Raw genomic sequence first — 12,494 nt, 5'->3', positions numbered from 1 at the left:
AAAATATGCAGCCACGCATCGAGTAGGTGTTTGGAAATTTTGCATTCATGTAGTATAATATCACTTTTCATTCGTTTACTAGGTTTTGAATTCCAAGAGGCAGTTCACGTTTCAGTATTTTTTACCCGGTGTAGGTGGAAAAATAGAAGTATGTAAAAAAATGTTCCTAGCCACATTCGACAAGCTAGAGTTCTTTCTGAAAAGCTCCTGCGTTGTTCAGGCATTTGCAGCGAGGATAAAAGAATGATGTTTTCAAGCCGAATATCAATTACTCAGGAAACTCGAACGTATATCGAAAATCACATTAAGTCGTTTCCTTCGTATCGATCCCACTACTGTCGGGAATCGAGCTCTCGAATGTATTTATCTTCAGACTTGAATATCTCTAAAATGTTTAATTTATACGTAGAAAAATGTAAAGCTGAAGATAATGAAATCGTGCATTATAATACTTATCGCATAATATTCCGTTCGTTCAATTTGAGTTTTAAAAAACCGCAGAAGGACTGCTGTAACGATTGTGATAAATTCAAAAATGCAATAAAGGTAGCATCAGATCCTAACGTAATACAGGATATTCAGCGGGCTCAAGAAAAACATCAAGAGGTATCAAATAACATGTATAAGATGAAACGGAAGGACATCGCAAAAACTAAAAGCGATTAGTCTGTTTGCACTGCAAGCTTTGATTTACAAAAATGTTTAGCAACTCCTCATCTACGCTGCGGAGTTGCTTTTTATAAACGCCAATTATATACTTACAACCTTACCGTATTTTACACCATAAATGGAAAAAATATTGTCAAGTGCTACTTATGGAACGAAACGATAGCTCGGAGAGGTGCTCAGGAAATTGGTTCCTGTATATTGCATTTTCTGTATGCAGTAGTGGAAGAGTATCCCGAAATTCGACTCATTATTCTGTATTCTGATAGATGCAGTGGACAAAATCACAATTTCGTTATGTGCACAATGTTCAGCTATTTCGTAGAGTCCATGCATCTTAAAGGACGAAAGATTGTCATTCGACATAACTTTATGGTTTCGGGACACGGTCACATGGAAGTTGATTCCGTGCACGCAGCGATCGAAAAGGCGAAAAAAACAACCACTATCGATATCGAAATCCCAAGAGATTGGGCGGTATTTATCGCCCAAGTTAGAACCAAATCACCTTTCCAGGTAATCGAACTTGAACAATCACAGTTCTTTGCGTTGAAGAAGCTCACTTCGCGCTACAAACGTCCTAAAGTTGACGACAAGAACAATTCTCTGAAATTCAAGCCAGTTCCTTCAAACCGGCAGTAGTGGCTTTCAAAATGGATCATTTTGACGAACATTCTACTTTTACGGTATCATGCAATCTAGAAAATTCATCTATTCCAGAGCTAGAACGCTGATATGAAAGTCCCATCAAACTACAGCAAGCAAAGCTTGATGATTTACGCGAGCTGTTATGTTACGTATCTAATAAGGAATACTATGAAACAATGCTGAAGAATATTGCTCCTTCAAAACGTGGACGAAAGGCAAAAGATTCGGAGGAAGAATTTGTTTTCGATGCGGATATGGATAACGATATGGAAATCGATTGTAATAACAATTAAAACATTGAAAAGATTTTTCTATCCTTCATCGTTTAAATATTTTAACCCTTTTTCACTACACATTTTCTTCATTATGGTCTACTACCGTTGTGTACAGGCATCGTCATCGGATTATCCGCTAGATATTTTATTTCGGGGATGTTTCCTAGCTACCCTATCTATTCTATGCTTTGAACTGCATAAGAGAATCAACGCCCAGCTGGGCATACCAAAAGTGAAAAAAGATTCCGTCACTGAACAACATACCCGAGCTACCATAAAACGCAGAATAACTGTGCGACGCACCGGAAACAGCACTGTGAGCCATCCGCCGGAGAATTACTCTTCGGGGATGTTCGCCACAGGCTCAAATAAATTAATACTGTGTGCCGGACATCTCGGCGTGACAAGCTGTACAAGGAAGTAGAACGCGAGTAAGACACATTCCGAGTGTGATCTATCAACTGGGGATGATTCCCACGGCCCGTTGTTTGGTTCGATCGTTTTTGATTAGTTCATACGAAGAATAATAACGAAAATATAAAACCCATAGAAAACAAAAATTTATTTCCATCAGTAACAAACAGCGTTGCTTTGAATTGGTACATAGGCAGGAAATAAACTAATAAGAAAATATGAATTCATACTTTTTATAATAAACATCATAAATTAACTATGTTTCAACAATGTATGAATAAAATACTTATATACGTTTCATAAGTTTTTTTTTCCTTTAGCGATTTTATTACATTTCTGCTGATTGGTCTATAGAAGTGTTTTATAACTAGCATTTTATATCATTTTCTACGCCTACATTTATTTCTGCTTATCATATATTCTTCCATGTTGTTCTATCAATTATTTATATAAAAATATTCACACTACCGAATGAGTCATAGTACATCACGATAGCAACTTAGTTCGTTCTTTTGGAATTGCCAGAATATCCCAAAACCGGATGAATTGATCTTCACTCACTGACCACGGCGGATGGCAAATAATAATTATTATATTCATTGCTTTTCTACATTCGTGTCATCTTTTGATGAGTTCTATAAATTTCACCATGCCCATACATTTTCGGATATCACTACAATTACTTGCAATCAAAAAAATAACAAAAATACATGAATCCATACCAATGTTGAAATAAAAAGGGACTAAAAACAAGTTATAAAATGAAATGGTTACAAAAACAAACGTCACAAGTTGTTTTGATGTAAGGAAAAGGCTTAATCGGTGGGTGTATAAACAATATTTTGACGAAAAGGTGTTTTAGTGAATGACACAAGAACAAGATAACTTTTTGGAAGGGAGCAAAACATTTATTGTTTTAATTGCTTGCATAACACTATACATAAATTAAAACAATGAGTCTTTGGGTACTTAGTTTATTATAACAACAGTTTCCAATGAGAAAAAAACAAATTGTTTATATATACTAAAATAGGAATTGAAAATGCTAATTCATTATTCATAATTGATTTTCTCAAATGTGTATAATTGTTCTTAGCGCCTTATGAAATGTTGTCGTCGATATATTTCATGGTCCGTTAACTCATTTCCTTGAACGAAGTTGGATGAGCTGTCTTGTCAGCGATTTAAAATTACATTGAGATGAGGAACTTCCTGAAAAAATGGTCTGGAGCAGTTGATAAATATCGAGGATACAACTATTAGTGGCCCTTACACGATCATTAAAAGTGTCATTACTAAGTAACGACACTTCTGCTCAAACACTCGTCATTACTGCATTACTGTACATCATTACTTTTTAGCATTACACGTTCATTATTAATGATGAGTATTTGTAACTACTCCAGCAATAGCATTATTTTTATTTTCGTTTAGCTGAAAATAAATTTGATTTGCCATTGAAACGTTAAGGTTAATGAAATATTAACAATTTAAATCTACACTTTGTCATTTTTTCGCGTATAGTTCTAAAGATATTCATCACTTCCACACAAAAAATAAGAAGAAGAAATAATGATGGAAAATCCACAATTCCATCATTACTGAACTCGTAGACCTTACACGATCATTAAAAGTGCCATTACTTTTTAGTAATGACACTTTTAATGATCGTGTAAGGGCCGCTATTCACGACTTTCATCGGATTTCCATATAAATAATATGGGATATTTTTATAACTTTCATTATGATACCGTCCATTTAGATTTGACGTACACATTAAATAAAGATTATAAGTTTCCATATAATTTCTATGAATTATATTCTGCATATGATTCATATGACAAATCTAATGAATATAAATAAGATTTTCATTTCAGTGCAGTGAATTTTGTCGAGCCGCATCGTGTCAATTGTTGAAGACATATATATATGCAATAAAAAACACTGCAATGCCAAGAGAACAGTTGAGAAAGACATAAAATCGTTCATGAAACTCTATATCACGTAATGGAACTGTCTTCTACTTGGTTCATTAGTTCATAGCTTACGAGATTCTATATGCATTTTTCGCAGTGTATGATTATGAGTCAAAAATGTTTTATCTCAGTGTAAAATTGAACCCACAACAAACTTTGACTTCGGCTCGCACACGTTCTAATTTCGTATATGAATAGATCTGCGCACTCTACATCGGTGTGAGTAACTGAGACGTCAAATTGCTCAATAGAGTTGTTCCACCAAATACAAATTTGACGGAAGTGTGTGAAATTGTACTCACTTTAGAGTAACATTGAACGAGCGTGTGGGTAATGGCTTTCTTGAAAGATACAACATTATCTTGATTACTTTCAACGGAAACAGGGCTAAAGTTCTGTTTTCTTTCTTTTTATTTTGTACTGTGAAAATGACTGGATTGTCGGAAAAGGTTGATCGCTTTTTTTCTGAATTATTAGATTTATTTATCTTGAAGAAAAGGTTCTTTGATTGTTATTTATAATGTAAATTTTTAGAGATTATTTAAAGATTGTGTGCATTATATACAGAGGTTTTTCTCAACGAGATTTTTACTTTCAGTCGATTTTAATTGATGGTCGTGGCCATTTGTTAGGTCGCTTAGCGTCCGTAATTGCTAAACAACTTCTCAACGGAAAAAGTGTAGTAGTCGTACGATGTGAGGATCTACAGCTATCGGGACATTTCTTCCGAAATAAAATTAAATTCTTGGCTTATTTACGGAAACGTTGTAACGTTAATCCGGCTAGGGGACCATTCCATTTTCGCGCACCTAGCAGAATGTTGTGGAAAGGTGTGCGCGGTATGGTTCCCCACAAAACAAAAAGAGGACATAACGCATTAAGGCGTCTCAAGGTATATGAAGGAATTCCACCTCCATATGACAAACAAAAACGCTTATGCGTTCCTATCGCCATGAGACAACTTTGTCTGCGCCCAGATAGAAAGGTAAAGAAATGATGTTTACAGAATTTATTAACAAAACCTTAATTTCAGTACTGCGATGTCGGTCGTGTTGCTCATGAGGTTGGTTGGAAGTATCGCGAAGTTGTCAATAATTTGGAAGCGAAGAGAAAAATCAAGTCACGTTTGATGTTCTTGCACAAGAAAAAACTTAAGGTGAGTCGATACACATAAAAATTTGCACGATCGATTCATATGTAAACATCACTTCAATTTAATATGCTTTTTCATATCAATACACAACTAAAGCGATTTGTTTCAAGATTTCATGTGCAAATTCACTAAGATGCGAGATTAGATTATTTTTCAATTAGATTTGATGTGTTTTTCCTTTGGATGCGATGTGTTTTTCCTTTGGATGTGATGTGTTTTGCTATTGAATCGAACTACATGTGTTAAATACTTCATTTTTAGTGGGAATGAGTACAGCACAAACGTATGTGCTAAATATTTGAATCGCTCAACTCTGTTTCAATTGAAATGTATGTGGAAAACTATGTGAAATTCACATGAAATGCATATAGAATCTAAAGGTAACGATATATCTGATCAACAGTTTTTGCACTCATTTTGTGAGTTAGTGTTTTTCATGAATTTTATGTGTAGAAAGCAGTGATAGATCGAATTCTTTGCACATGATGCTAGTGTGCAAATTATTTTTAGTGTAAGTATAATTCTGTATAAAATTTTCAAAACGACGAATTTAACCCATTATAACCCAGGGGTTCCTAAATTTGACCCAAATAAGCAGATATCAATACCATCATATTTGGTGTTGAAGATGTTGGGAAATGCCAAATCACTATTAAAAATCTTTTCCAAACGAAATTATCCTATGTATGATATATCTTACCCTGGGAAATACAGTAGCAACAAAATTATAAGAGATATGCCTATATTTTGAGAGTGGTATTTATATATACGATTCAATTTCTTTCAAATAGTACCGGTAGAAGTACTATCGGAGATGAAAGCACAATATAAATAGACATATTTGGCGCATTTCGTCCAAAATAAACCTTCGTTTCGGTTTTTAGCGAGATGTTATTGATAATATAATTATTTGTATATATTGTATTGTAAGCTGCAATATTTTCATTCAGCCTACCTGGGTTCGATTCCTAACCCCGCACACAGGGTCAGAAGGTTAAAATTCGTCTAATCGAAAATTTGAAAAATAACTTCATTTGTTTCCGATTCTTCATTTTTAAGAAAATGGATTACCTATTTCTATTTTTATGCTATTTGAGATATTTGTACGATTTGTTTCTGAGTATTAAAATCTCATTTGATAGTGTTTCCAATGTTTAATAAGTTTTGGAGATATTCATACTTACTTTTCTAAGTTAGCGTTCTAATTCATATTCAACCCATATCACTATTTTTTGCAGCCATGTTTTTGAATATTTCACATTTCGAAGATATAACAAAATGGATTTGATTTGCTGATGGCAAGAGATTTTCGAAGGACTCCAACTAATCATTAAATTTTTATGCTCGAGTTTATTGGTTAACGATATACTTTGGAAAAAATACTGTATTATCCCACCGTATGATATATCATACGTTCAAATGTTAACATTTGTTAAATATATATTTTTGGAATTTCACTTCTGAAATAACTAATTTAAATCTTTGTCACTGGTTTGTCAAAAGATGGAAGTATTATCTATGGTTTCGAACATAAGATTCAAAGAAATTAGTTTGCTTACTTTTCTTTGGTGATTTGTGTGAACTTTGCAAGGTTATAATGCAAATGAAACGTTGACACTTGAAAACAATTTTAATATACAAAGAAATTAGAAGTGTAAATTTATTTATTTATTTATTGTAAAATCAACAGACACGATGTGGTCCTAATGATTCTAATACTATGTAAGAATTTGGTCCTTGTTTTATGTCGTGAAAGATTGAAGTCGAACTCAGATGACACTCGATTGAATGACCGTTGTAAGCCGATAATCGCACCGTTTATCCCGTAGTTAGTGCGGCATAAAGAAAGTCGAAGAAAAGGGTTGTTGCGGAGAGCTCGAGGACGAACATTGAGCACGCGATAGCTCCACCCCGGTGGTGCGATTGTCATCTGCATACAATTGGCTTGAAGTCGAAATTTTTGGTTCTTTTGGTTCTAGTTCGCTAGCAGTGTTCACATCTTGCTTCATGCGGTTGCACCAACATAAGGAAATGATTTCGATGGAATATAATCAAACTATAACAAATCACTTTTGTTTTCTTATTTAAAAAGAGTCAAATTTGTTTGCAGTTTTGCAGAGAATACTAGACAAGAGTTATATTTATATTAAGTTTGAAGAAATTAACTTTTGATTTTGTTTTTGGTTTGATTGTATGGTATGAACGCAGCTTATGCCTCGTTTACACTTCTGCTGGCTGCCAGCATGCTGGAGTCAGTGTACTACCCTCTGAGGAAAAAAACGTTCAACAGTGGTCCTTCGTTGGTCTAATACTTTGGATCATTGGACCATAGTCGAACGTTTTTTTCTAAGAGGGCAGTACACGACCTGACAACTTTTGTAATTAAATAAACTTCAACAATAAATATAGTCAAAAAGTAGTCTACAGTTAATTCAGAAGTGGGATTCTACTTTCGCCGCTTGGAGAATAGAAGTATCTGCAAGAATTCCGAATGAATCCTTTAACTGCTTCGAAATTGATGACGCCATTTTGGGACGCGGACAAATCGTATTGATTCCTGTTGATTTAGACTGTCCATCATGCCAAAACGAGGAAAACGTCAGAGTGTTTCAGATCCCAATCTCAAAAACGACCAATCGATGTCTACCGAAAGTCACGATACGAGCACTGACGGTGAGGAGCGATTGTTACATCCGGAGGAATTGCGTCATCTGATACCTGAATTCAACGAAGGGGCTGGGGTTACAAAATGGCTAAATACAATCGAACACTATGCGGAAATGTACGGATGGGCGGAGAAAACCATGTTGCTGTACGCGAGCTGCAGATTAAACGGAGCCGCTCGAGAGTGGTTCAACGGATTTCGCAGCACGATAGAATATTATTCTTCTTTCAAACGAGATCTATTACGAGCCTTCCCGGACCATCGAAACGAAGCCGATGTCTATCAACAACTACAACGTATCGCCAAAAACGTGAACGAATCGTACGAACATTTTGTTTTTCGGGTTAATGCTGTCGGGACGCAGGGAGGTGTTAGCACTGAAGCAATCATCGTTTACATTATTCGTGGATTGTCACACGATCCTATCTATGACAATCTAATTTCGCGTCAGTACAACGACATTTACGAATTGTTGCAGCATATGAAATGGTGCGAATCTAATTTTCAACATCGCAAGAAGAAAGGAGGGAATTACACGCCATCGAACTCGAAGAAAACGCCCGAGATGCAAACCGAAACTAAGCAGTTAGCTGTGAAACCGAGAGGAGAATTCGTCTGTTACAACTGCAATGAAACAGGCCACAAGTCGATCAACTGCCCGAAGCCTCAGCGGTTAGAGCGATGTACTTGTTGTCAAAGAACCGGACACACTGCCGCTGCATGCCAGAGGAAACCAGCAACGCCGATCGCGCCACCTCAAGCCATTTTAGGAACCAGTAAACCGAACGTTAATGTAATTTGTAGCGACAATCAATTGGAAGAGCGAATCATCCATACCGATTCGGATTCTATGATGAGTGTTCAGATTATCCTAGGAGATGTCCTTAAGGAGTACAGGGTTTTAGTAGATTCGGGAAGTGCGGTAAGTCTATTCAAGATTATCAATTTACCCCATAACGTCAGTACGCAACCTAGTCACGTCCAAGAAGACGTTTTCGGTGCAAACGGATCTAAAATCGACACGTTAGGTTCTTTTGCAACATCGATCATTGCTCAATCAGCCGTATTCAATGTTCACTTTTTGATCGTACGGGAAAATACCATGTCAGTAGATATTATTCTGGGTCGAGATTTTCTGAAACTGAATCGCATTAGAACTGTTAACTTTAAAGATACCGAAACTATCGCGAAAGGGTCGCATTGTTACGACGTTGAATTAACGAGAAACGTATTCGATGATACCGAGCAACGAGATGGGGAAGATACCTTACTTCTTGACGAACGTTTGACCCTCGATATAGGCGACAGTGTTGAGACTATTAGTAATCGATTACGTCTATCTGAAATTTACCTCCGCGACTACGTTGAACGGGAAAAGCCGGATCAGCCTCTGATTCGCTACTCGTGTGAAATAGTACTTAAAGAAAATAAATATTTCACCGCGTCACCGGCGCGTTTGAGCACTGCCGAAAGGCAAGAGCTGAACAGTATAGTAGATAGATTCCGTCAAAACAATATAATCCGCGAAAGTGATTCACCGTATACTAGTAGAGTGGTTCTGACTCGAAAGAAGAATGGAACCTACCGGATGTGTATTAATTATAAGCCGTTAAATCAGCTGGTAGAGCGTATGCATTACCCGTTACCGATAATAGAAGACCAAATCTTGAAACTTCAGGGAAAAAAATACTTTTCGTCCTTGGACCTCAAAAATGGGTTTCATCACGTGGAAATTGAGGAAAAATCGCGAAAATACACCGCGTTCGTGACCTCTGAAGGTCAGTATGAATTCAATCGATTACGGTTTGGTTACGCTAACTCGCCATCGATTTTCGTGAAGTATATAACAAAAGTGCTTGAAACAATGATCAAAGCCGGTAAATTAATCGTATTCATCGATGATATTCTGGTTGCATCGAAATCCGTCGATGAGCATTTAGAAACGCTTCGTGAACTGTTTTGTACTCTATACGACAATCACGTTGAACTAAATCTCGAAAAGTGCAAATTCCTGAAAACTAGGATTGACTACTTGGGATACGAAGAACGTGTCCGAACGACACGTGGAATCAGTTAAAAAAATTCCAATTCCGACTTCTAGACGAAGTCTACAACGATTTGTAGGCCTAGTCAGTTATTTTCGAAAGTCTATATATCAGTTTAATGTGTCTGTTGATTATACCAAAATAAATAAATAAATAAATAAATAAACGAACAAAAACGATGAAAACAAAATTGCATCACCTTTGTACGAACTGATGAAAGAAGGAAACGATTACTGCTTCACAGCGACACACGTTGAAGCATTCAATCGACTGAAGGAAGCAATAATCTCGAAGCCCGTACTATGCATATACTCACCCACAGCGGAGACGCAATTACACACGGATGCGTCTGCAGCTGGGTTTGGTGGCATATTAGTACAACGACAAAACGTTGACATTCAATTCCACCCTATCATGTTCTTCAGTAAGAAGTCATCTCCGGCAGAGGCAAAGCTTCACAGTTTTGAACTCGAAACGCTAGCGGTTATTTACAGTATTCAACGCTTTAGAGTTTACTTATTTGGCATTCATTTCACGATTGTCACGGATTGTAATTCGCTTCGTACAACCCTTGACAAACGAGATGTCAACCCGAAGATCGCAAGGTGGGCACTGTTGCTAGAACAGTATGATTACGAAATAATTCATCGTAGTGGGGATCGCATGCGTCATGTCGATGCTCTCTCACGAACACACGTTTACGTATTCGATGAAGATGACCGAAAAGCTTCAAATGTGTTCAATAACGCTCTTTACGTTATTAAAAAGCTCAAGGAAAGGGTAATAAACGACTGTATAGAAGGTTATGAAATACGGGACGGTATCCTATACAAACAGGACGGGAGAAAATCGCTTCTATACGTACCAGCAAACATGGAAATGTCGGTCATACATAAGTTTCATAACGAAACCGGTCATTTTGGGATTGATAAGGTTTACGAGATGATCAAACGAATATATTGGTTCCCGAAAATGCGCGAAAAGCTATCAGCTCATATCAAAGCTTGTATTGTGTGCATCGCGTATAATCCGAAGTGCAAGAAATACGATGGAAAACTGCCGAAAATTCCTTTCGAAATGGTACACGTGGATCACGTAGGTCCCTCTGCGACTACAAGAAGTGGTTGTAGGTACATATTCGGAATATGTGATGCGTTCACCAAATTCATAAAATTGTATCCCACCAAAACGACGAACACGCGAGAGGTTAATAAGTATCTGAAGTCATACATACACACTTACTCGCGACCGGCCATGTTGGTTTCTGATCGAGGAACCTGTTTTACGTCAGAAAATTTTAAGAGAATGACGGTCGATCACGGAATAACCCATGTTTTGACAGCTACTGCGTGCCCGAAAGCAAATGGCCAAATTGAACGATACAATCGAACGGTAATACCTCTACTAGCGAAACTTGTAGAAGAACGTGGAGTTCAGTGGGACATAGTCTTGACGGAAGCTGAATTCTTTATGAATAATACTATGAATCGCTCGATTGGTAATATCCCTTCGGTATTGCTTTTCGGTGTAGTACAGACGCGTAAAATGCCGAGAGATATGACCGCTTATTTAGACGAACTAGATACAAAATGCGAACGCGATTTGTCGGAAATTAGACGCAAAGCGTCGGAAAACATTCAAGCTTTGCAAAACTATAATAAGACGCAGTTTGACAAACATTGTAAGAGTAACACGACGTATCAAGAGGGAGATTTAGTGATGATCAGGAACGTAAAAACGGTAGGAGAAAATAACAAACTTAGGCCGAAATATAAGGGTCCGTATGAAGTTAAGAAAGTGCTAGATCGGAACCGTTATGTCGTTGCGGATATCAAAGGATATCAAGTATCTAACATTCCGTTTGAAGGTATATTCGATCCTCTTAATTTACGCCTTTATCAGTCTGCGATAAGTTCGGAAGAACGCGACCGGGAACAATTTGCAAGTTCCGATTCGGAGTCCGAATTTGAGGGTTTTGAAGAATGAATTTGGTTAAGAGCAATGAACTTTGTAATTCCTTTCGCGGTGTAGTTAAATCGAAAATTTGAGGGGAATTGATGTCTTGACGGATTTGCTTTGGGAGTTGAGAAGCGTATTACCATGTCATTGAGGGCAATGAATATCGTCAGGATGGACGAAGCTGTAGCATTTTGTGTAATGTTATTTCGAAATGTACCAGAAAATAGTTAGAGTGTAATGACGTGGCAATATCGCACAACCTTTTTTGCGCTCCTAGTTTTGTTTCTGTAACGATGAGATCAGATTCTTTTGTTAGTTTGAACTGAACACACAGGCCATGTACGACCTGACAACTTTTGTAATTAAATAAACCTCAACAATAAATATAGTCAAAAAGTAGTCTACAAAAGGCACTTTTTTTTCTCGTAAACGTAATGATCGAGCATTTTTCTGGATTATCGGTCATGTGATTCAATTTGCACCAATCCGAAAAGATTGCCATTTGTCGCTGAAGAAACGTCGCATCCTCTGAGGTGCGAATACACGGTAGATCTTGAGTTCATCTGCAAAAGATATGCGCGGTCTTTCCAGAGAAAAATTAACGTCTTTAAAGTAAAGCAAGAAGATCAAAGGGCCGAGATGGCTCCCCTGCGGAATTCCAGATGTTGCAACAAATTCTTCCGAAGCACAATC

The 12,494-nt window shown here is 37.0% G+C and overlaps 1 protein-coding gene across 1 annotated transcript in view; it reads left to right on the top strand.

The window, feature by feature from the left end:
• Positions 1-4,297: 4,297 nt before the first annotated feature.
• Positions 4,298-12,494, top strand: part of LOC131439429 (large ribosomal subunit protein uL13) — a 69,983-nt gene continuing 61,786 nt past the window's right edge. Inside the window, exons 1-3 of the mRNA XM_058610419.1 lie at positions 4,298-4,428; positions 4,578-4,964; positions 5,013-5,135. Of these exons, the coding sequence (XP_058466402.1) occupies positions 4,408-4,428; positions 4,578-4,964; positions 5,013-5,135 (531 nt within the window). The 5' untranslated portion in view covers positions 4,298-4,407. The remainder of the gene's footprint in view (positions 4,429-4,577; positions 4,965-5,012; positions 5,136-12,494) is intronic.

The sequence above is a fragment of the Malaya genurostris genome, chromosome 3 (genome assembly GCF_030247185.1).
Source record: "Malaya genurostris strain Urasoe2022 chromosome 3, Malgen_1.1, whole genome shotgun sequence".
Lineage (NCBI taxonomy): Eukaryota > Metazoa > Arthropoda > Insecta > Diptera > Culicidae > Malaya > Malaya genurostris.
Note: the sequence above shows the minus strand (reverse complement) of the source record. Positions and strands in the feature narration are given on the sequence as shown.